The sequence below is a fragment of the Bos indicus x Bos taurus genome, chromosome 18 (assembly GCF_003369695.1).
Source record: "Bos indicus x Bos taurus breed Angus x Brahman F1 hybrid chromosome 18, Bos_hybrid_MaternalHap_v2.0, whole genome shotgun sequence".
NCBI classification, from domain to species: Eukaryota; Metazoa; Chordata; class Mammalia; order Artiodactyla; family Bovidae; genus Bos; species Bos indicus x Bos taurus.
Window position 1 is genome coordinate 6,426,509 of NC_040093.1, and position 22,803 is coordinate 6,449,311.

The 22,803-nt window shown below is 45.7% G+C and overlaps 1 protein-coding gene across 11 annotated transcripts in view; it reads left to right on the forward strand.

Moving 5' to 3' along the window:
- The first annotated feature begins 309 nt into the window (after positions 1-309).
- The window catches only part of LOC113876104 (zinc finger protein 665-like), a 41,418-nt gene continuing 18,924 nt past the window's right edge, over positions 310-22,803 (forward strand). For 5 of the 11 annotated variants that reach the window (XM_027514943.1, XM_027514947.1, XM_027514945.1 and 2 more), the window contains exons 1-2: positions 312-417; positions 8,076-8,562. Coding sequence is in view for 5 of the 11 variants with exons in the window: in XM_027514942.1 (XP_027370743.1) it covers positions 15,754-15,770; positions 22,351-22,421 (88 nt within the window). In the remaining 6 variants the exon portion in view is untranslated. Of the gene's footprint in view, positions 418-8,075; positions 8,563-14,955; positions 15,771-22,350; positions 22,422-22,803 lie in introns of those variants that run through there. The other 6 variants (XM_027514937.1, XM_027514948.1, XM_027514940.1 and 3 more) reach the window with 4 other exon arrangements.

Consider the following 22,803-nt stretch of genomic DNA (forward strand, 5'->3'; position numbering starts at 1 on the left):
CCCCGCTCGGCCCCGCTCGGCCCCGCTCGGCCCCGCTCGGCCCCGCTCGGCCCCGCTCGGCCCCGCTCGGCCCCGCTCGGCCCCGCTCGGCCCGGGCCCCGCTCGGCCCCGCTCGGCCCCGCTCGGCCCCGCTCGGCCCCGCTCGGCCCCGCTCGGCCCCGCTCGGCCCCGCTCGGCCCCGCTCGGCCCCGCTCGGCCCACGCTCGGCCCCGCTCGGCCCCGCTCGGCCCCCGCTCGGCCCCGCTCGGCCCCGCTCGGCCCCGCTCGGCCCCGCTCGGCCCCGCTCGGCCCCGCTCGGCCCGCTCGGCCCCGCTCGGCCTCTCGTTGTCTCTTTCCTCTGGAATCTAACGCTTGGGAGTCTCTCGTGTCTCCACTCGAAGGACGTGAGTTTACAGCAATTCCTGAAGCCGAGAGTTGGTAGGTGCGGGCTCCCGGGGAATACTGGTTTTTGCTTTTTAGTCTTGTTAAGCTCCGCTCGTAGGGTCCCCTCTACTCTGTATCTGTGGTCTCGGGTCACTTCGGACCTTCCTAATCCCCCAGCCTTTCCTCCCCAAGTAAATTCAGTTGTTACCTTGAGAGGCCCGTGGTCTAATTTCCTTTCAGTGTAAAATCCTGAGGTAAAATATACCGTGCACGAAATATATAGTAATTTATAGGGGGAAAGTCATTATAATTGAGACATGGCCCTTGATAATTTGTAAATATACCAAAACACTTGTTCAGGAGCTAGCTTAGAATTTCATCTTTGCAACTGGTGGTGGCGCTGAAGTTCTTTCTCGAGTGTTAGGGAGGCGTATTACTGTCCTTTTCTGGTTTATATGACCAGGGTAATAAATTGACTACAGAGGCTCTTCACTTTAGGAGATTATTTTCAGTGATGCTGGTTACTGGTATGAGCTCCAGAATCAAAGAAAAATATAAAATGGTCTCTATCCTCAGACATTTCCGACTCTTTGAGACCCCATGGAGTGTAGCCCGCCAGGCTCCTGTGTCCATGGGATTTCCCAGGCAAGAATACTGGAGTGGGTTGCCATTTCCTAATCCTGGGGATCTTCTGACTCAGGGATAAAACCCCCATTTCTTGCATCTCCATTGGCAGGAGGATTGTTACCACTGAGCCACCTGGGAAGCCTCTTTGGTCTGATACTAGTGTTTTATTTGAATTAAAGGAGTGAGTTTTGGTTGGTAGTTTTCCAGTCAGTGAGACCCAGTGTGGATAATGCTAATTATGGACTGCTGACAAGTGCAGTGGAAAGGGGTGTATAATAGTGGGGAAATATCTTAAGAGATCGGAGAATCTGAAGACATTTGAGGGATAGTTTTAGATTTTGTGCATCAAGGTTGACTGTCAGTGCTACACTAAACCTATGATTATGTGGGGCAGGTGGACAAGGAGCAGTTAGCTTCAAGTAATGAGGCCTGGTTATTTGTGGGAATGTTGTTGGTGGAATATTGTCAGAGATAAAAAAAACTGGTTGAAAATGCTTCTAGCTAACAGACCTTTGATAGAGTTGAGTAGGAGTGGGTTGTTTTCATTAATTAAAATTAACTGGAGAAGGGAGGTTGTCCTAGAATTGTGAAGCCAGTGACACCAGTGCTGTACGCAGCTGTGTGGGTGTAATCAGGGTTATTAATAGGCTCAGGTCTTGGTGTGCAACATGTGGGCTGATTGGATAATAAGATCTTAAGAATGGAAGCCTGTGAGGATTGGTAATCCTGTTAATGGGAGACTTCATAATGAGGGCTGTAGTAGGGAAACTCATTGCTTTCAGCGGTTTATCTACTCAGAGTGGGGGATACTGGTTTTACTGTGGCCAGAAGCTTTGGAATCTAAGGGGCTATGAAGGAGGCCCCGCTTCTTTAAAGAGCTGGGGTATCTTCCAGTTAGGTCAGTCAGAGACAACAGGCGGCAGTGAGATTGGGGCCTTTCTCTGAGACTTCTTCACTGAGCTCAATCGAGCCAAATCTCAAGGACCTTTAAAACTTTGTGATATCTCCAGTTCCTGGCATGCTTTCCCAGGAGGGCCAGTTTCTTGGTCTCCATACTGAGTGCCCAGTGCCCTTGCATTTGTGGCTTGTGTGTTTTTGTGTGTTGCCCAGGCCCCGTGGTCTCTACTGTTTAGCCCTGTTGCTCAATAGAGCACAGAAAAGTGGTGAAAACATGTGGGAAAGCGGAGAGGAAGCTATCAGGGGTCTAGGAGAGTTGTGAGAGGAGGCAGGTTTCGGCCTCTGGATGAGCCCTATGAATGGTGTATGCGTGTGTTGCAAGCACAGTGGTGTGACCCAGTTCAAGCTCGTTCTGTGAGAGAGGCCAGTGCTTGGGGGAGACGACTTCTTGAGGCAAACAATGGGACTTCATTTTGAAAACCAGCCGACCAAAAAGATGGCTAACTAATATCTCAGAATAGCCATCTTGTTGGTGTCTGGATGCCAGATTCTTTTCTGAAACTAGAGAAAGAAGCAGTGAGGAAATAAAGTCAGAAGGGAGGAGCGAGAGGGAGAGGCAGTGGGGAAGGTAAAAAGGGCCATCAGTAAAGGGCCATCAGTCTTGCAGTACATCCCGGGGACAGCCAGCCTTCTGTGTTCATCTCTTCTTTCCTGACGCCATTCACAGTTTGGGAGGTCAGAGTATCTCCCTGTGAGCTCAACAAAGGCACTTTAGTTTAACAGTCAGGCCAAGAGGTAGTGTCCTCTGAGGCCAGCCATCATGGATGTTTACAATAACCACAGCAGTGAGAAGCAAGGCAAAGAAACCGTTCCAATTTGGAATCAGAATTGGCTCTTCCCTGCAACAGTTGTGGGATCACGTTGTGTGGAACTGTTGACAAGGGTGGTCTCAGTTTTGACTGGAGGACCTGGATGTGGGCTGATGGCTAATTGTGGGTTGCCTGGAAGGGTGGGCACGCCATAGTGTCTTAGCTCAGTTTCCTTGGGACACAGATACTGTGACTGAGGTTTGTCTGCGTTGGTTGATTGGGAAGGTCATGATCACACCTGTGGAGGAAGGAAGGAAGTGGAATTGGGAAGAGGACTGTTACCTTGCAGTGTGTTAGAATCAAGGCCTGAGCTGAGCCCACAGGGAGGGTTGGGTGCATTGGTCCTGGAGGTGGGATCCAGAAGGTTCCCTACAGCATCAACTCCATGGAGTGGATTTTGTGATGTCTTTTGGAAGGGCGAGAATCACTATAGCTTAAAATACTGTTGGTAAAATCCCGGAGATGATATTGTTGGTTACTTTTAGTATTTTCTGTTATTTTGAGTTGTAATGAAGAAGATTTCCGATGGATTTGGAAGGGAAAAAAGACCTTGGAGTGTATCTCTGGAAGTTGTTGAAGTCTCACTGGGACATGTGCATCAGCCTACACATCTTCTTTTATTATTAGAGTTCGGAGATGACAGTTTTTGAGCTGGCTGAGGTCACTGTGGGAGAAAGCAATGGCACCCTACTCCAGTACTCTTGCCTGGAGTACTGAAAAATCCCATGGACAGAGGAGCCTGGTAGGCTGCAGTCCATGGGGTCGCGAAGAGTTGGACACGACTGAGCGACTTCACTTTCACTTTTCACTTTTATGCATTGGAGAAGGAAATGGCAACCCACTCTAGTGTTCTTGCCTGGAGAATCCCAGGGATGGAGGAGCCTGGTGGGCTGCCATCTATGGGGTCGCACAGAGTCGGAAATGACTGAAGTGATTTAGCAGCAGCAGCAGCAGCAGCAGAGGTCACTGTGACTGATAAGAAGCTGTCTTGAATCCGGTTTGCTTCTCGGGCGCCTTCATGTGTATTATTCCATCATAAATGCATGAGTTGTTAAGCCTTGGCATCTTTCTGGGGATTGCACAGCACGATGGATGGATTATTACTGAATGTGTGGAGAGTGTGTTGAACCAGATGAAATTTCATAAGGGTCTTTCAACCTAGAAGGAAAATGGTGCTAAACTTTGATGGCAGAGGGATTTCATTAGGGAGGGGCCATTAAATCTCAGGATGTAAGGAAAGATCGGGCTCCCCAGGTGGTGCTAGTGATAAAGAATCACCTGCCAATGCAGGAGACATAAGAGACATGGGTTTGATCCCTGAGTCGGGAGGAGGGCATGGCAACCTACTCCATGGGCAGAGGAGTCTGGTGGACTACAGTCCATAGGGTCGCAAAGAGCCAGACATGACTGAAGTGACTTAGCTCACGGGCACAGGGAAGGATGATTCGTAGACTCCGAGGACCATCAGCTCCATAGCAACCTGTAGTACAAAGGCTTCTTCTGGAGATGATGCAGCTGCTATTTCTTGCTGCCAGTGCAGTGGGGTTCTCTCCATGTCTTTCCAAACCACGTGCATGTGCCGCATACTTGCACAATACAGATAAACAGGAACTCTTGTGAGTGGTTGGTGGGAATGTAAATAGTACATGGAAAACAGTACGGAGGTTCCTCAAATATTAAAAAGAACATGCATAGGATCTCAGAGTCTCACTTCTGATTATATACCCAAAGAAGCAGAATCAGTGTATTTTAAAAAATATTTATTTATTTGACTCCAGTGGGCCTTAGTTGTGGATCACGAGATCCTTTTTGCATCTCGCAGGACCTTTCATCCTGGCAGGGGGGCTCTGGAGTATGCCGGCTCTGTCTTTGCGGTACCTGGGCTTAGTTGCTCTGCTGCATGTGGGATCTTACATCCCCAACCAAGGATTGAACAAGGACTGAGTCCCCTTTGTTGCAAGGCAGGTTCTTAACCTGGAATTCCTGTGACCACCAGGAATGTCCTGTGAAAAATCAGTATTTTGAAGGAGTTAACTGCATTCGTATCGGAGAAGGCAATGGCACCCCACTCCATTACTCTTGCCTGGAAAATCCCATGGACAGAGGAGTCTGGTAGGCTGCAGTCCATGGGGTCGCACAGAGTCGGACACGACTGAAACGACGCAGCAGCAGCACTGCATTCGTATAATCAATATTTCTTTATTCACAACAATCATTTTGCTTCAAATAACACAGTTTTATCTGATTTCAGTTCTTCATAACAGAACCTAGGAATGCCCCAAAGGCTCTCAAGGTTGAAAGAATCTATTAGAGTTTCTTTTCATGGTGAAATCAAAGAATAGTTAATTTGGGAATTATATACTAATAATTTGCATAGAGCTTTTATAGACTCTGGCCCCCTAAAACCTACTCCCCTGTTTATGGATGTTCCTGTATATTTCCCAATGTCCTCTTTTGTTCCCAAATAAAACCATTAGTATGCGCCTGATTTACATGAAGTGAAAATAGAAAAATAAACATGTAAACTATTAGGAAATAAACTTCAGAACTAAGGTTAAAAGTGCTTTCTCTATTTGACCTTGGAGAATTCTGAAATTATTTATTTGTGATTATTTATTTATTATTGGATGTAAGGAAAGATTGGGCTCCCCGGTGGTGCTAGTAATAAAGAATCACCTGCCAATGCAGGAGACATAAGAGACATGGGTTTGATCCCTGAGTCAGGAGGAGGGCATGGCAACCTACTCCATGGGCAGAGGAGTCAGTGGCTCCACAGAATGTGGGAATTTCCTGGACCAGGCATTGACCCCTTGTCTCCTGCATTGGCAGGCTGATTCCTTATCCCTGAGTCACCAGGGAAGTCCCAGAAATCATTGAGAATGCAGACTACATGGTGGCATTTTTTTGTTTGTTTGATAAACTAGAAATTTCATACATTCAATCCCCAACATTTTTGTTCTTGTTACTTTGAAGTCACCGAAAGCACAAGAATGAACCAAACCCAAAGTTTAGTTTGGATACTGGCACAGATGATATGTTATGAGAATGTTTGTTAACTGATGAAGCTTTCTAGTTGGAGCACTATAGACTTCCAACCGATGGGAATTTCTCAGCCTGCCCAGATAGGCAGCATAGGAAGCAGTTGGTTTAAAGTCTAAAGGTATCAGTTGTCAAACATGGAGAAACCACAGTGAGACTGTTTAACAAAACACTAAATGTTTACTCATGCTATGAATTTGTTACATTCCTTTTCCTGCTGTACAGATATGTTCCATTGTTCTATATGGTTGTTGAAGATGGTAGTAAATTACTATTTATCTGTTTTACTAAACAGAAAAATTACTATTTACTATCTGTTGCTTAAGACATTTTTACACTAGCCTAATGAACAGTAATGTTTAGAAATATTTAATATTAATCCTAAATAGAAGTCCAGTTTTCCAAAGCATATTAAAATGATGTAACATTATAGAACTAATAAATATGTTCCATAGTTCATTGTCAGCTGTAGTAGAATTTCCTTTTTCTTGAGGGATTTTTTTTTTTAATTTTGTGATGGGTTTTACCATACCTCAACATGAATCAGCCATAGGCATTCATGTGTCCCCTCCCTCCTTTCCCACCCTATCCCTTCAAGTTGTCACAGAGCAGTGGCTCTGGATGCTCAGTCATATATCAAACTCCCACTGGCTATCTATTTTACATGTGGTAATATACATGTTTCAATGCGATTCTCTAAAATCATGCTACCCTATTTCTTTTGTTTTTATAAGTTTTTCCTTAGCGTTATTTTTTCTGTCCACATGTTGTGACTGAGATTTAAAGTTTAATTTACATTTCTTCTCTGCCTTACACTAACAAATACATAAGTCAGTGGGTTATTTTGAGACTTTTGTAATGTGAAAATGCACATAAGACAATGACAGGGAACATAGTAGCTGCCCTATAAACATGAAGAAAGTTCGTTTAGGACTTGAGTTCAGTCAGTTAATACACATAGAAATATTTATAAATAGTGCAAAGTTGGTGATAATTTTGGTGAAAGTAAATTGTAATGTCTTCTCAAGATGTTATTTTGTACTCTGCTCTGTTGTCCACATCTGACAGAGGTTTTAGAAACAGCAAAGAAAAGAGAGAATATATAATTTTTTAAAATTAAAACTGCCTAATTACTGTCAAGTGATCTTTTAGTAATTTTTGACATTCCATTACGTTCAGGAAGTATTCACTTATGATGTTATATGTATATGACGTATATTATGATGTAAACAAGTTTTTCTCAAAAGTATTTGAAGCTATGTCATCATAAGCATGGAAAATAAACAGTTTCTATAAAGAAGAATGCAGTTCTCATTACAGGAAAGTTTTTCTCTCTTCTTTAATAACTTTTAAAATTTATTTTTGGCCGTGCTGGGTCTTCACTGTGCTCCTGGCTTTTCTATCCTTGCGGCGAGCAGGGGCTATAAATTCTGTACATAAAATACGTAAACGTGGCTGGTGTTTGGTTGGAGACTGGCATTCTGAATCTCCTTGTTTTGGTCAGTCCAGATCACTCAGTGTCTTTTTTTTCTTTCCGCTGTGCTGAGCCTTTCTCTGTGCAGCAGAGAAAACTGCACGTGGGCTTTCTCTAGTTGCAGCAAGCAGGAACTACTCTTAATTGCTGTGCTGGTTTCTCACTGCTATAGCTACTCTTCTTGCGGAGCACAGGCTTTAGAACACAGGCTCAAAAAAAAAAAGAACACAGGCTCAGTACTTGTGTTGCTTGGGCTTAGTTGCTCCAAGGCACGTGGTATCCTCCCAGACCAGGGATCAAACCTGTGTCCCATGCATTGGCAGGTGGATTCTTTATCACTGGACCACCAGGGAAGTGTCACTGAGTGGCTTTCAACTGAGCAAATCCCAGTATCTTTCAACCAGGATACTCCTGTGTCTTTTAACCGTTAATACCTTGCGAAATAAAATTTGGGGTCATCACCGCATAACTGGGAGATCTGAAAACCAGGAGAGACTCCCCTAAACTTACCTGGACTTCCTGAGAAGGACGATGGGCCCAAGAGGCTGTTACTGATTTCCCAAGGCTACTATGTCGGAAGCTCAGAATGGTACCTGTTTTGCTCCAGCCTGCATTCCCCTCAGGGTGCATTGTCGTTGGGCTGCTGCAGTGACTAATAAGCTTGATCTTTGAAGAAGTGGAATGTCAAGATATTTTTCTCCTTATAGGTGTTTATTAAGAGCTGTGTGTTTCACATTCCAGCTTGTCATCCCTACACAAAGCCAGTTCTTGTTTACTTAAACCGCTTAAATTAATTCTAATTGGAGGAATATTTCTGGGTCCAGCCGCCACCCCACATCAACCCCTACCCACCCCCAGCCCGGGCACCACACCAGGTTTCAGTTCCTATACTGAACTGCTTCAGCCTCATCAGCAGGAATCCTGTTAAGAGGAAACCTTACTCTCCAATGCAATTATCCCACGGAATTTTACGTTTTTACTTTAAAACTGTTACAGTTATGAGGAATCAATGATGCAACACAAGACGGGAAAGACCATCATGTACTTCTAAACCCTGACAAGATAACCTGGGAACCGAAAGGAAGAACACAGCAGGTGTCCTCTTGGCCCTGCTCGGCCCCGCTGCCTCCGCCCCTCACACGCCCAAGCCAGGCGCATGCGTGTGTCCTACGCCCCGCCCTTCGCTGTGGCATTCCTCTCATACCAATGGCTGAGGAGTCTCGCGCAAGGGATTCTACAGCCAATTCCGGAAGCTGAGACTTGGTAGACGCGGTCGACCATTGGAAACGTCAGGTACTTGTTTTTGTTTTTGTTGTTAAGCTGCGCCTGTGGGGTCCCCTCTTCTCCCTATTTGTAGTCTACAGTCACTTATCACCTCCCTATTCCCCGACCCCTTCCTCTAGCCCAAATAAATTCAGCTGTTAGCTGTGAGAGGCCCATAGTCTGATTTCCTCTCGATGTAAGATCCTGAGGTAACACATACAGTGCACAAAATACGTAGTAATTTATAAGGAAAAAGTCATTTTAATTATGACGTGGCACTTGATAATTTTATAAGTATCAAATCACGTGTTCAAGAACTAGTGTAGAATATCAGCTTTGGGACTGGTGCTTGACCTGAAGTTCTTTCTCGAGTGTTAGGGAGGCGTATACTGTCCTTTTCTGTTTTATATGAGCATGGTAGTAAATTGACTACAAAGACTTCATTTTAGGAGATTATTTTCAGTGATGCTGGTTACTTGTATGAGCATTAGAATCAAAGAGAAATATAAAATGGTCGCAGTGCTCAGTCAGATCTCTTTGAGATCCCCAGGGACTGTAGCCCACCAGGCTCCTGTGTCCATGGGATTTCCCAGGCAAGAATACTAGAGTGGGTCGTTGTTAAGTCGCTCAGTCCTGTTGGACTCTTGGCAACCCTATGGACTGCAGCAGGCAGGGTTCTCTGCCCTTCACCATCTCCGGAACTTGCTCAAACTCCTGTCTATCGAGTCCGTGATGACATCCAACAATTCCATCCTCTTTTCCACCTGCTTTCCATCTTTCCCAGCATCAGGGTCTTTTCCAATGAGTCGGCTCTTCACATCAGGTAGCCAAAGTATTGGAGCTTCAGATTCAGCATCAGTCCTTCCAGTGAATATTCAGGGTTGATTTCCTTTAGGATTTGTTATGGAAAAATGAGAATCCAGAGTCACAAAGCACACCTCGGAAGACACTCAAGACAGTGGAGTACCTTTTATTACCCCAGCACGTCCCAGGGGAATCCGTTCCGAACAAGGACCCCGACATTTTCGAGAGACTCGGTTTTATACCCCTCACTAAGTGAGTGTTTACATGTTCGCAACTTTTTTTGATGTATATGATTTAGTTTTACAACCTGTAGGTGTAGGGAGAACTAACAAGGTTAAAGGGGAACAGTAATTATACTTCAAGGGGGATATCTTCATTGTTAATCTAACCAGGGCAGCCTGACCTTAACTCCAATCTTTGCCATCTGTGGGGAGAGAGGTCTCCAAGGAGACCTGGTTTTACTTTAAGGATGGTTTCCTCATTCTTGGGCAAAGTTCAAGCCCAGTTCACCTGTTTTCTTAAGATGGCTGACAGGCCTCAAGATGGAGTTCTTCCTGCCTTCCTCAAAGCAGCCCCAAGAGATTGATGGTCCTAGAGGGCTTGCCTTGCTGTCCAAGGGACTCTTGAGAGTCTTCTTCAGCACCACAGTCCAAAAACATGAATTCTTCTATGTTCAGCCTTCTTTATGGACCAGCATTCAAAAAGCAAAACTTTGATTCTAATTTTTATATCATAGGCTCTTCAGATAAAACATTCAGTTGCTTAAGCACTGCATAAGAACATTATAAAATTTTTATTTTCTAGTGTTCCCCTTACATAATTGTTGAAATGGAGATGATCTGTAATGTATACATAATATTTAAGTCGTGAATAATGTTGATAATGCCATTTATCTTGTTTTAAAAATAGTCCACAAAAATGTCGTCTTACCTATTTACACCTCTCATACAGAGGGTTACCACATGCAGCTGTTTTTGGTTAGATGCCACATCCAAAGACTCAACGGCAGTATGTTACGTGACAGGTTAAAGCAAAATCAAAAAACCCATGAATTTAATTTGAAACTGTATATGATATTACATATTTGCTAGGAATTTGATATTTGGAGAGAAGAAAATACAGTCGACCCTTCGTATCTGCATATCCATGGATTCAATCAAAGCATGGAAAATATTTGGGGAAAAAATTCCATGATATTCCAAAAAACACAACTTGAATTTGCCACTCATCTCAACTATTTCCGTAGCACTTGTATTATATCTGAGCTTCCCTGGTGGCTCAGACAGTAAAAAATGTGCCTGCATTGCAGGAGACATGGTTTGATACGTAGGTCAGGAAGATCCCCTGGAGAAGGAAATAGCCACCCACTCCAGTATTCTTGCCTGGAGAATTCCCGGGACAGAGGAGCCTGGCGGACAGAGGAGTCTGACTCCATGGGGTTGCAAAGAGTCGGACACGACTGAGCTACTAACATTACGTTATTTTGAGTATAGGGACCTTTGTTGTCAGTGTGATGCCTTTGCTTTTTAACTTCTAGGAAGCAGATGTCTTTTAATTTCCTGCAGTCGCGACCTTCTTCAGAGATTACACTATTGAATTGTTCGGCCCCGCCCGCCTCACCTTCCCAAGGTGCAGGGCAGACCCGACTTCCTTCCCTCCACGACAGCTTGTCTCCGCTTCCCCAGGCCGCCCCCACCGTTTCACTGCCGGCCCGCGCAGCTTCCCACATCCGGAAGTGGAGAGCCGGCGGTGCAGCTGTCTCAGCAGCGCGGCGTGAGTTTCTCTCTTAGTCGCAGGTGCCGCTCTCATTCGGCTTCCCTTGGTACCCCGGGTCTGAGGGTCTCTGCTGATTCTAAATCCTCGCGCCCGCCCCACCAACCCCAGCAAATTCAGACGTCGCCTTGAGCGGTGAAGGGGCACCTCCCTTTTGGTTTAAAGTCTGCACTGAAGCCCGTTCCTGCTTTTGGAACTCTGAAACGCTGCGTTTCGCACCTCCTTCCAGTCTTAAAACCATTTACTGTCCCCTCTGCACTTCCTGCACCGCATAAAATTCTCTTCCACGAGGTGGGTATTTATGCTCCGCGGTCCTCAGCCTCGCCTTCTCGGCCCCTGGAAGCCACGTCCCCTTCCCAGGTCCTGGGATTCTGGGGAGCGCGCCCCGCTCCTGAGACCCACTCCCTCTCAGCGCCCATATCTTCTCGGTCTTCATAATGACCTTTCCCCTGATCCTGTGTCGGGGTGGGTGACCTGGGCCAGCCACTTGACCCTCGTGTTTCTTCCATCCCAAATTCCACCAGCTGGAATTTGACTCTTGCAGGAGGAGGGCTTCTTATTCAGCTGCCATTCCCGTAAATAGTGGGGGTGGGGTGGGGTGGGGTGTCATGAGAAGCAAAGACATCGACTTTGAGAGAAATAGAAAACTGAAAAAAGCCTGAGGAAGAATCGATGACAAGAGAATTGGTGAGGAACTTGCAAAGAGACGGAAACATGAAAGAGGAATTCTTGAAGGTTGCAGGTAGGCAAGGACAGAAGTTTAGAAAAAAGCAAGATCTCCAGAGTTAAAGGTGAGCAAAATAGGAAGGTGTTGTTCAGTCCGAGTCTTTGCGACCCCTGTATCTCTCAGAGTTTGCTCAAATTCTTGTTCATTGAGTCCAGTTCAGTTCAGTTGTCGCTCAGTCATGTCCGACTCTTTTCGAACCCATGAATCGCAGCACACCAGGCCTCCCTGTCCATCACCAACTCCCGGAGTTCACTCAGACCCAGGTCCATCGAGTCAGTGATGCCATCCAGCCATCTCAGCATCCTCTGTCGTCCCCTTCTCCTCCTGCCCCCAATCCCTCCCAGCATCAGAGTCTTTTCCAATGAGTCACCTCTTCACATGAGGTGGCCAAAGTCCTGGAGTTTCAGCTTCAGCATCATTCCTTCCGAAGAAATCCCAGGGCTGATCTCCTTCAGAATGGACTGGTTGGATCTCCTTGCAGTCCAAGGAACTCTCAAGAGTCTTCTCCAACACCACAGCTCAAAAGCATCAATTCTTCGGCGCTCGGCCTTCTTCACAGTCCAACTCTCACATCCATACATGACCACAGGAAAAACCATAGCCTTGACTAGATGAACCTTTGTTGGCAAAGTAATGTCTTTGCTTTTGAATATGCTATCTAGGTTGGTCATAACTTTCCTTCCAAGGAGTAAGTGTCTTTTAATTTCATGGCAGCAGTCACCATCTGCAGTGATTTTGGAGCCCAAAAAAATAATGTCTGACACTGTTTCCACTGTTTCCCCATCTATTTCCCATGAAGTGATGGGACTGGGTGCCATGATCTTTGTTTTCTGAATGTTGAGCTTTAACCCAACTTTTTCACTCTCCACTTTCACTTTCATCAAGAGGCTTTTGAGTTCCTCTTCACTTTCTGCCATAAGGGTGGTGTCATCTGCATATCTGAGGTTATTGATATTTCTCCCGGCAATCTTGATTCCAGCTTGCGTTTCTTCCAGTCCAGCGTTTCTCCCAGTCCAGCGTTTCTCGTGATGTACTCTGCATATAAGTTAAATAAACAGGGTGACTATACAGCCTTAACGTACTCCTTTTCCTATTTGGAACCAGTCTGTTGTTCCACGTCCAGTTCTAACTGTTGCTTCCTGACCTGCATACAGATTTCTCAAGAGGCAGGTCAGGTGGTCTGGTATTCCCATCTCTTTCAGAACTTTCCACAGTTAATTGTGATCCACACAGTCAAAGGCTTTGGCATAGTCAATAAAGCAGAAATAGATGTTTTTCTGGAACTCTCTTGCGTTTTCAATGATCCAGTGGATGTTGGCAATTTGATCTCTGGTTCCCCTGCCTTTTCTAAAACCAGCTTGAACATCTGGAAGTTCATGGTTCACATATTGCTGAAGTCTGGCTTGGAGCATTTTCAGCATTACTTTACTAGCATGTGAGCTGAGTGCAATTGTGCGGTAGTTTGAGCATTCTTTGGCATTGCCTTTCTTTGGGATTGGAATGAAAACTGACCTTTTCAGTCCTGTGGCCACTGCTGAGTTTTCCAAATTTGCTGGCATATTGAGTGCAGCACTTTCACAGCATCATCTTCCAGGATTTAAAACAGCTCAGCTGGAATTCCATCACCTCCACTAGCTTTGTTCATAGTGATGCTTTCTAAGGCCTACTTGACTTCACATTCCAGGATGTCTGGCTATAGATGAGTGATTATCTTGGTCGTGAAGATCTTTTTTGTATAGTTCTTCTGTGTATTCTTGCCACCTCTTCTTAATATCTTCTGCTTCTGTTAGGTCCATACCATTTCTGTCCTTTATTGAGCCCATCTTTGCATGAAATGTTCCCTTGGTATCTCTAATTTTCTTGAAGAGATCTCTAGTTTTTCCCATTCTGTTGTTTTCCTCTATTTCTTTGCATTGATCGCTGAGGAAGGCTTTCTTATCTCTTCTTGCTATTCTTTGGAACTCTGCATTCAGATGTTTATATCTTTCCTTTTCTCCTTTGCTTTTCACTTTTCTTTTCACAGCTATTTGTAAGGCCTCCCCAGACAGCCATTTTGCTTTTTTGCATTTCTTTTCCATGGGGATGGTCTTGATCCCTGTCTCCTGTACAGTGTCACAAACCTCCGTCCATAGTTCATCAGGCACTCTATCTATCAGATCTAGGCCCTTAAACCTATTTCTCACTTCCACTGTGTAATCATTGAGTCCAGGGATGCTATCTAACCATCTGATCCTCTGCCAACCCCTTCTATAGCCTTCAGGTAGAGGGGCTAGGAATCAGGGGTCCCAAAGAGGGCGACAGTGGAGAGGCGGTTCACACAGAGAGCCCGCAAAGGGGATACAAGAGTTAGAACCTTGGCTTAAAGAGCGATATCCTGCTGGGAGAGAAAGGGGACCCGTAGTGATCGGGCTTCCCTCGTGGCTCAGCTACTAAAGAACCCGCTGGTAATGCGGGAGACCTGGGTTCAATCCCTGGGTTGGGAAGATCCCCTGGATAAGGGAACAGCTACCCACTCCAGTATTCTGACCTGGAGAATTCCATGGACTACAGCCATGGGGTTGCAAGAGTCGGACAGGACTGAGCGACTTTGACTCACATCCAGTAATTGGAGGAGCTGAGAAAGCAAGCAAGGTGAAAGGAAGCATAGCCACTTGGGGGTGCCAGAGAGTTGGGAGGAAGGGAGGGCAGAGATGGAGGAAGAAAGGCAGAAATTCATGGAGATTTAGGATCATCAAGGATGTTGGATTAGAAGCATTTTACAGGGAACAGATGGCAGCGAGAGGCCAGATGGGAGTCAGGGAAGAAGTAGAGAGGAGGACAGCTGGAGAGCAGAGGGGAAGAGAAAGGGAGACTGAGAAAGAAGTAGGGACACAGATCAACTAAATGAAGTGGAAACAAGTAGTGTGCAGGTGGGGGAGAGGACTAGATCCAGGAGAGTGTTGAATTGGTTGGATAAGGATTATGAAGTTATGATACATTGATTTTTGCCTTACCTCATAGCTCAGTCAGTAAAGAATCTGCCTGCAATGCAGGAGACCCAAGTTCAGTTTCTGGGTGGGGAAGATCCTCTGGAGAAGGAAATGGCAACCCACTCCAGTATTCTTGTCTGGAGAATCCCATGGACAGAAGAGCCTCTCGGGCTACAGTCCATGGGATCGCAAGAGTCTGACACGACTTAGTAACAAAACCACCACATTGATTTTTGGCTTTAGGATCTAATAAATTTAAAACTTGTTTCTTTACATTATATAGATGAGAAGTGCAAAACTTCTGTCTGTAAGGCTTGTGCCTTTTGTAATTATTTGTATTAAAAGATAACATCCATATGCAGAACTGACTGACTCTCTTACTACATAATGCCTTTTCCAGGAACATTAAATATGTTCTTTGTGATCATTTTCCTTTTTGCTTTCTCCTTTCTGTACATTTAATTCTTTTTGTAGCTTGGGATAGATTAGATCATTCAATACCGACTTTCTTGTAAAGAATTATTCGCTTCTGAAATAAGATTTGTTACCCTCCTGTAAATAGTTCATGTCATTGTTTTCTAAGTATGCTGTGTTCTCAAGAGTTTTTTGTTTTCACTTGACACCATAATTCTTCAGTAGAAAAATTTTTAACAAGCTGATTCACTTTAGCTCTGTTTCATGTTTATTTGAGGCCCATTTGCTGTTTCTTCTTAATGTTAAATTTTTGAAGCATTTTTCTGGCAACTAGTAAAGAGAAGTAGACTGTTTTGACGAGTACTTAGGAAGAATGTCAGTGATCTTTTATATTAAAGAGTCACGACCTAATTTAAGCAGTTCGTCTGATATTCCATTTTCCTCTCTTTTATGTGATCTGGTAACTAGTGAGCAAGGAGGTGATCTGATGATGTTTCCCTCTGGTCCAGAATCTGAGCAACAGTGACCACTGAAATGATTGGCCAAATCAGGTGTGTGACTGTGTGTGACAGTTCTTCTTGGAGGGAGAGCCCAGTTGTTACTAGAATTTAAAACGGGTCCCAATTTTGCAAAGTGAAAAAGGACAACAGTAGGATGGAGGCGGGAACATATGCTTAGAGTGAGATAGATTATCAGCAAATGTCTTCTATGAATAAGGGTCAATCTGCAGGGAGGCCTCCCACCTTCACTGGCTTCCCCGTGTCCTCAGGGCAGCATGCTGACTCCTCAGATGGCTCCACCGCCGTTTGTCACCCTCAGGTCACTGCCAGTGTCTCCAGCCTCATCCAGGGAGCTGAACCCATTCTCATGGTCAGTCTGTCCTGGTCATATCCACTTAGTCCTTGCTCATAGACACCAAAACCTTCACTGTCTTGGATCTTAGTTTCTACACCTGTCTTTGGTCATTAATCACTGTGGCCCTTGCTCTTTCTGTTCCTTCAGGTCTAGGCCAGCGAGGTCTCCCCGTCTCTTTCCCATATTCTCTGTCACATTAACCAGGTTTACTGCCTCTATATTAATCACCTTCATCAGAAATGCCCTTGGCCTTTGACTGTTTGGAGTCTTTCCTCTTTTCCCTCCATTGAAGGATGCACCATGTTCCTCTTCCTCCATGGATGCTCACAGCATCTCACTCTGGGGGTGAGGACTGAGAATGTGGGTTGGGCTGAAGAATTCTCAGGGGAGACAGAGGGGACAGGGTAGGTGGTGATGGTTTCTGTATCTGTTCTGGACATTTCAACTCTAATTGATCCTTACCCCATGTGGACACTTAATCACTGAAAAGCAAAAAGATATGGGGAGTCCTAATGAGCCCAATAGGTCTAGTGTCTTGAGGTGTCCCCTTGTTTTAGTCTGCTGTGTCACTGCTCACTGCAGCCCCCAGGTCTTCTAAGCTCTGTCCACCCAGGGACCAGTTGCCATCTTAGACAGCAGCTCTGCCTTCCAGCAGTTTATCTGCTCAGATCAGGGGATGCTGAGTTTACTGTGGTTAGAGTGGCCAGAAGGTTTGGAATCCAAGGGGATATGAGGGAGTCCGTGTCCCCCGCCCTCCTTAAAGATCTGGGATATCTTCCAGTTAGCTCTCACTGGGGAGAACAGGGGTCAGTGAGACTGGGTCTCTCTATGTTTGTTAATTCTTCACTGCCCTCAATCCAACCAAATCTCAAGGGCCTGTAAAACTTTCTGATGTTCCAAGTTGCTGGCAGGTTTTCCCAGAAGGGCCACTTCCTTCGTCTCTGTACTGAGTGCTGAGTGTCCTTGGATTTGCAGGTTGGTGCAACTCTGTTGCAATGCTCATGCCCTTGTCTCTGCTGTTTATCCCTCTTGTTCAAGCATGCATGAAGAGGTAGAAAAATGGGGGAAAGTGAAGGGGAGCTTGTCAGAGTCTCCAGGAGGATTGTGGCAGCAAGAGTAGGCCTGTGGATGAACCCAATGAATGGGGGTGTGTGTGTGTGTGTGTATGTGTGTGAGAGAGAGAGACATTCATACTTGTGGGATCATGGGGTGTGTGGAACTCTTGACAAAGGTGGTCTCAGTTCTACCTGGAGGACCTAGATGTGGGCTCATGGCCAATTGTGGGCTGCGTGGAATGGTGGGCGTGCCATAGTGTCTTAGCTCAGTTTCCCTGGGACACAGATGCTGTGACTGAGGTTTGCATGACTGGGTTTCGTTGGGAAACACATGGTCACACCTCTGAAGGAAGGAAGGAAGTGGAATTGGGTTGAGGACTGTTACCCTGCAGTGTGTTAGAATCAAGGCCTGAGCTGAGCCCACAGGGAGGTCTGGGTGCAGGAGGATGGGCACAGTGGTCACAGAGAAGGGGGAGGGGATCCAGGAGGTGCCCCACAGCACCCCCTCCACACAGTGCATTCTGTAGAGTCTTTAGGGAGGGCGAGAATCAGGCCCTTAGAATAACTGTCATTAAAATTCTAGAGATCACTTTGCGGATTACCTATAGATTTTCTGTTAGTTTGAGTTGCTAATGAAGATTTCAGATGGAAGGTAAAAAAAAGAGAAGTTGGCGTGTTCCTTGGAAGATGTTGAAGTTGCATTGGGGCGTGTGCATCAGCCTACACATCTGTCTTGTATTATTAGATTTTGGTGATGACAGTTTGGGGCTGCTGGGGTCACTGTGACTGATAAGATGTCTTGAGTCTGGTTGGTGTTTGGGCTTCTTCGTGTGTATTATTCCATCATTAACACAGGAGTTGTTAAGGCTTGGAACCTTCTGGGGATTGCCTAGCAGGATGGGTGGATTGTTACTAGGTCTCTGGGGAGTGTGTTAGCCCAGATGCAGATTTGGAAGTTTCTCTCAGCCTCAAAGGGTAATGGTTGGGCCTCAGCTTTGATGGCAGAAGTTTCGCATGATGCACTGAAGGCTTGTTCTTAGAATCCGAGGGTTATCAGCTCCACAGCAACCTGTAGTACAGAGGCTTATTCTGGAGATGACGCAGCTGCTACTTGTTGCTGCCAGCGCAGTGGATTCCTCTACTGCTCTCTCATCGTCTTTACAGGTCTCGGGCGTCTGCCATGTACATGCACAGTACAGAGTTAATGGTTGTAAACGGTTGAAGGCAAGTAAATGGTACATGGAAAACAGTACGGAGTTACCCAAAGATTAAACATAGAACATGCATAGGATCGCGCAATCTCACTTCTAATTATATAGCTGAGAAAAGCAAAATTTTAAAAACTGTTTATGTATTTGTCTTTGCCTGCATCCTCCAGGATCTTTGGTTTCAGTGCACTGAAATTCTAGTGTGGTGCTCGGGCTTAGTCCCTCCGCTGCCTTTGGGATCTTAGTTCCCCCACCAGCGATTGAACCCACATCCCCCACAGAGCTAGGCAGGTTCTTCACCACTGGACCATCAGGGAAGTTCTGTGCAAAAATCAGTATTTTGAAGGAGTAACCAGCACTCCCGTAACCCATACTGTATGATTCACAACAACCATGTGTTGTAGAAACAACCTGAATGTCTGTGCTCAGCCGAGTGGATGATGAAACCGTGATGTGTGTATGAGACAGGCTGGGTCCTGGGACGTTTTACTGCAGTTCTTGCACCTGGACGAATGTCTTCTCGGGCAACAGACCACAAAGAAAGTGTAATTGAACAAAGAAACTATAACCACATTCATGAGCGGACAGCAATTCTGAACAATAAGTAAAAGTACCACAAACCAAGCTTGATTTCTGAGGCTCCAAAAGCAAAATCAGGTCACTTCCCCTGATCCCTGCTCACAGCACCACCGGGGGGCCCGAGGCGGAGCAGGTCACCTCAGCTTCCTTCCAGGCTTAACCAAAGGGATCAACTCACCCCGCTTTTTGGGAGGAGCAGGGGCACACACTTCTTTTTCTGTCTCTCCTTACTGCAGCAAGGGTCCCAATAAAGCCTTTCTTGAAATTCCCCTCTGGTCTCATAACTATTTCTATTGATTAAAGAGCCCCAGGATCCAGGTTGAAAACATGTAAATGTAAGTGTTAGTCACTCAGTCATGTCATACTCTTTGTGACCCCAGGGACTGTACCCTGCCAGACTTCTCTGTCCATGGAATTCTCTAGGCAAGATTACTGCAGTGGATTGCCATTCTCTTCTTCAGGGGATCTTTCCATTCAAGGGGTCAAATCTGGGTCTTCTGCATTGCTGGCAGATTCTTTACCTTCTGAGCTCCCAGGGAAGTCCTCATTGGTAACCCAGGCAAATATACACACATATTTGTAATGGCATATTCAGTTCAGTTTAGTTGCTCAGCCATGTCTGACTCTGCCAGCTCATGGACTGCAGCACGCCAGGCTTCCCTGTCCATCACCAACTCCCGGAACTTACTCAAACTCATGTCCATCACATCGGTGATGCCATCCAACCATCTCACCCTCTGTCATCCCTTTCTCCCACCTTCAATCTTTCCGAGCTTCAGGGTTTTTGCCAGTGACTCAGTTCTTTGCATCAGGTGGCCAAAGTATTGAAGTTTCAGCTTCAGCATCAATACTTCCAATGAATAGTCAGGAATGATTTTGTTTAGGATTGACCAGTTGGATTTCTTTGCTGTCCAAGGGACTCTCAAGAGTCTTCTCCAACACCATGGTTCAAAAGCATCAATTCTTCGCCACTCAGCTTTCTTTATACTCCAACTCTCACATCCATACATGACTACTGGAAAAACCATAGCTTTGACTAGACCTTTGTTGGTAAAGTAATGTCTCTGCTTTTCAATATCCTATCTAGGTTGGTCATAGACATAGCTTTTCTTCCAAGGAGCAAGCATCTTTTAATTTCATTTGTGCAGTCATCATAAGCAGTGATCTTGGAGACCCCAAAAATAAAGTCTGTCACTGTTTCCACTGTTTCCCCAGCTATTTGCCATGAAGTGATGGGACCAGATGCCATGATCTTAGTTTTCTGAATGTTGGGTTTTAAGCCAACTTTTTCACTCTGTCACTTTCATCAAGAGGCTCTTTAGTTCTTCTTCACTTTCTGCCATAAGAGTGGTGTCATATGCATATCTGAGGTTACTGATATTTTTCCTGGCAGTCTTGATTCCAGCTTGTGCTTCATCCAGCCCAGCATTTCGCATGATGTGCTCTGCATGTAAGTTAAGTAAGCAGGGTAATAATATGCAGCCTTGATGAACTCCTTTCCAAATTTGGAACCAGTCTGTTATTCCATGTCCAGTTCTAACTGTTGCCTCTTGACCTGCATGCAGATTTCTCAAGAGGCAGGTCAGGTGGTCTGGTAGTCCCATCTCTTTAAGATTTTCCCGCAGTTTGTTGTGATCCACACAGTCAAAGGGTTTGGCATATTCAATAAAGCAAAAGTAGATGTTTTTGTGGCATTCTTTTGCTTTTTTGATGATCCAGTGGATGTTGGCAATTTGATCTCTGGTTCCTCTGCCTTTTCTGAATCCAACTTGAACATCTGGAAGTTCCCAGTTCACATATTGTTGAAGCCTGGCTTGGAGAACTTTTATCATTACTTTGCTAGCATGTGAGCTGAGTGCAATTGTGTGGTAGTTTGAACATTCTTTGGCATTGCCTTTCTTTGGGATTGGAATGAAAACTTGACCTTTTCCAGTCCTGTGGCCACTGCTGAGTTTTCCAGATTGGCTATTGTATTGAGTGCAACACTTCCACAGCATCATCTTTTAGGATTTGAAATAGCTCAGCTGGAATTCCATCACCTCCACTAGCTTTGTTCATAGTGGTGCTTCCTAAGGCCCACTTGAATTTGCATTCCAGGATGTCTCACTCTGGGTGAGTGATCACACCATTGTGGTTATCTGGGTCATGAAGATCTTTTTTGTACAGTTCTCCTGTGTATTCTTGCCACGTCTTCTTAATATCTTCTGCTTCTGCTAGGTCCATACCATTTCTGTCCTTTTTTGTGCCCATCTTTGCTTGAAATGTTCCCTTGGAATCTAATTTTCTTCAGGAGATCTCTAGTCTTTCCCATTCTATTGTTTTCCTCTATTTCTTTGCGTTGATCACTAAGGAAGGTTTTTTTATCCCTTCCTGTGTAGATGGAGATTTTTGTCACTTGGGACAGCTTAGATGAATGTAGAGAATATTATGCTAAGTGAATTAGGACAGACAGGGTAAGACTGATATTGTATGTGCTCGCTTATATGTAGAATGTAAAAAAGTGAAACTCACTAGTACCAGACAGTGGGATGGTGGTTATCTGGGGCTGGGAGGTGGGGAGGTTGGGGAGATGTTGGTCGAAGGGTGGTATAGACTTTGGGTTGTAAAATGAATGCGTCCTGGGGAGGTGTGTACAGCACGCTGACCATAGTTAATTCTATTCTGTTACTGCCTGCTGGGAATTTGTCATCAGAGTATGTCGTCAGTGTTTTCACCGCACACAGAACATCGGAATTTGGAGGTGATGGATGTGTTGATTTGTAGATTGTGATAAATATTTCACAGTGGACACGTGTCACATGATCACATGGTGTATGGTATATGTACACATAATCCTTCTCGTTAGTCTCAGTAAAGCTGGAAAAGAAGAAAGTGGGAGGTGGCCTGGCCTTAATCCTTCACTAGTGATCAACCCAGGCTTCACATGAGATCATGAGGCATTTGCCCGGGCATGTTTTGTACCCCTCCCCCAAAAGACACGCCTCTCAAGATCTCAAGTGGGGCCTCGCCCCAGGAATGGGCACAGGCCGAGGATGATTCCGATCTGGATCCTGCATTGAGCACCAGGGCTCTTAGCCTCCACTTCTGAGACTGAGATCAAGCCCTGGGGGAGGGGAGGGCACTCTCCTCTGAGTGGGGCTGGACCAGGGCCTGCTGTGTGACCTGAAGGGGATTGTGGGGTCAGCGGAGGTGCCCCCTGCTTCTGTGTACATAAGGCCTCACCAGGAGGGCAATGTGATCCGAGGGAAAGTGTGGGAAAGTCCCGTGTTGGTCTCTCTGTGGGAGTTGACTATCTTGAGTCCCTCCTGAAACAATGGGCCCAGAAAACTGTCCGTTCCACACAGTGAGGGCTTCCCTGCGTGTGTGGTTGGGGCTCAGGAAGGGAATGTGTTGACTCTAAGCACTAAACAGCATGTTTTCCACTTTCATGATAGAACTGTGAAGACTCATGGACGAAGAAGCACAGAAGAGGAAAGAACAGGAGTCAGTCATGGCTCTTTCTCCTGTAAGGTCATATTCTCAGTGGATTCTCACACTGCCTTCCTGAAATGCCCTTCTCTGGACTCGCTAATCGTGTCTGACTCTGAAGTATCCTGTCTGACTCTTGTACATGCATACTCAGCTGGGGCCTTCCCTCAAGGCCTGGCGTCTCCACTTAGATCCTGTCTCCCCATGACCCAGTGACCTGGACCTTGTGAGGGGGCTCCCCTGGGCAGGGCTTATCATCCACGGTTTGAAGACAGGGTCTCAGTGCTGTTGGGCAGCAGGGGTTGCTTATGGCCCATGTGGATGCTCTGTCTGCTCTCTGTCAATCAGGGTAAAGAAGCTGTAGGTGGACCTCAGGTATTAACATGTACGGTATATGTTAAAATCTGCCAAAGAGGCCA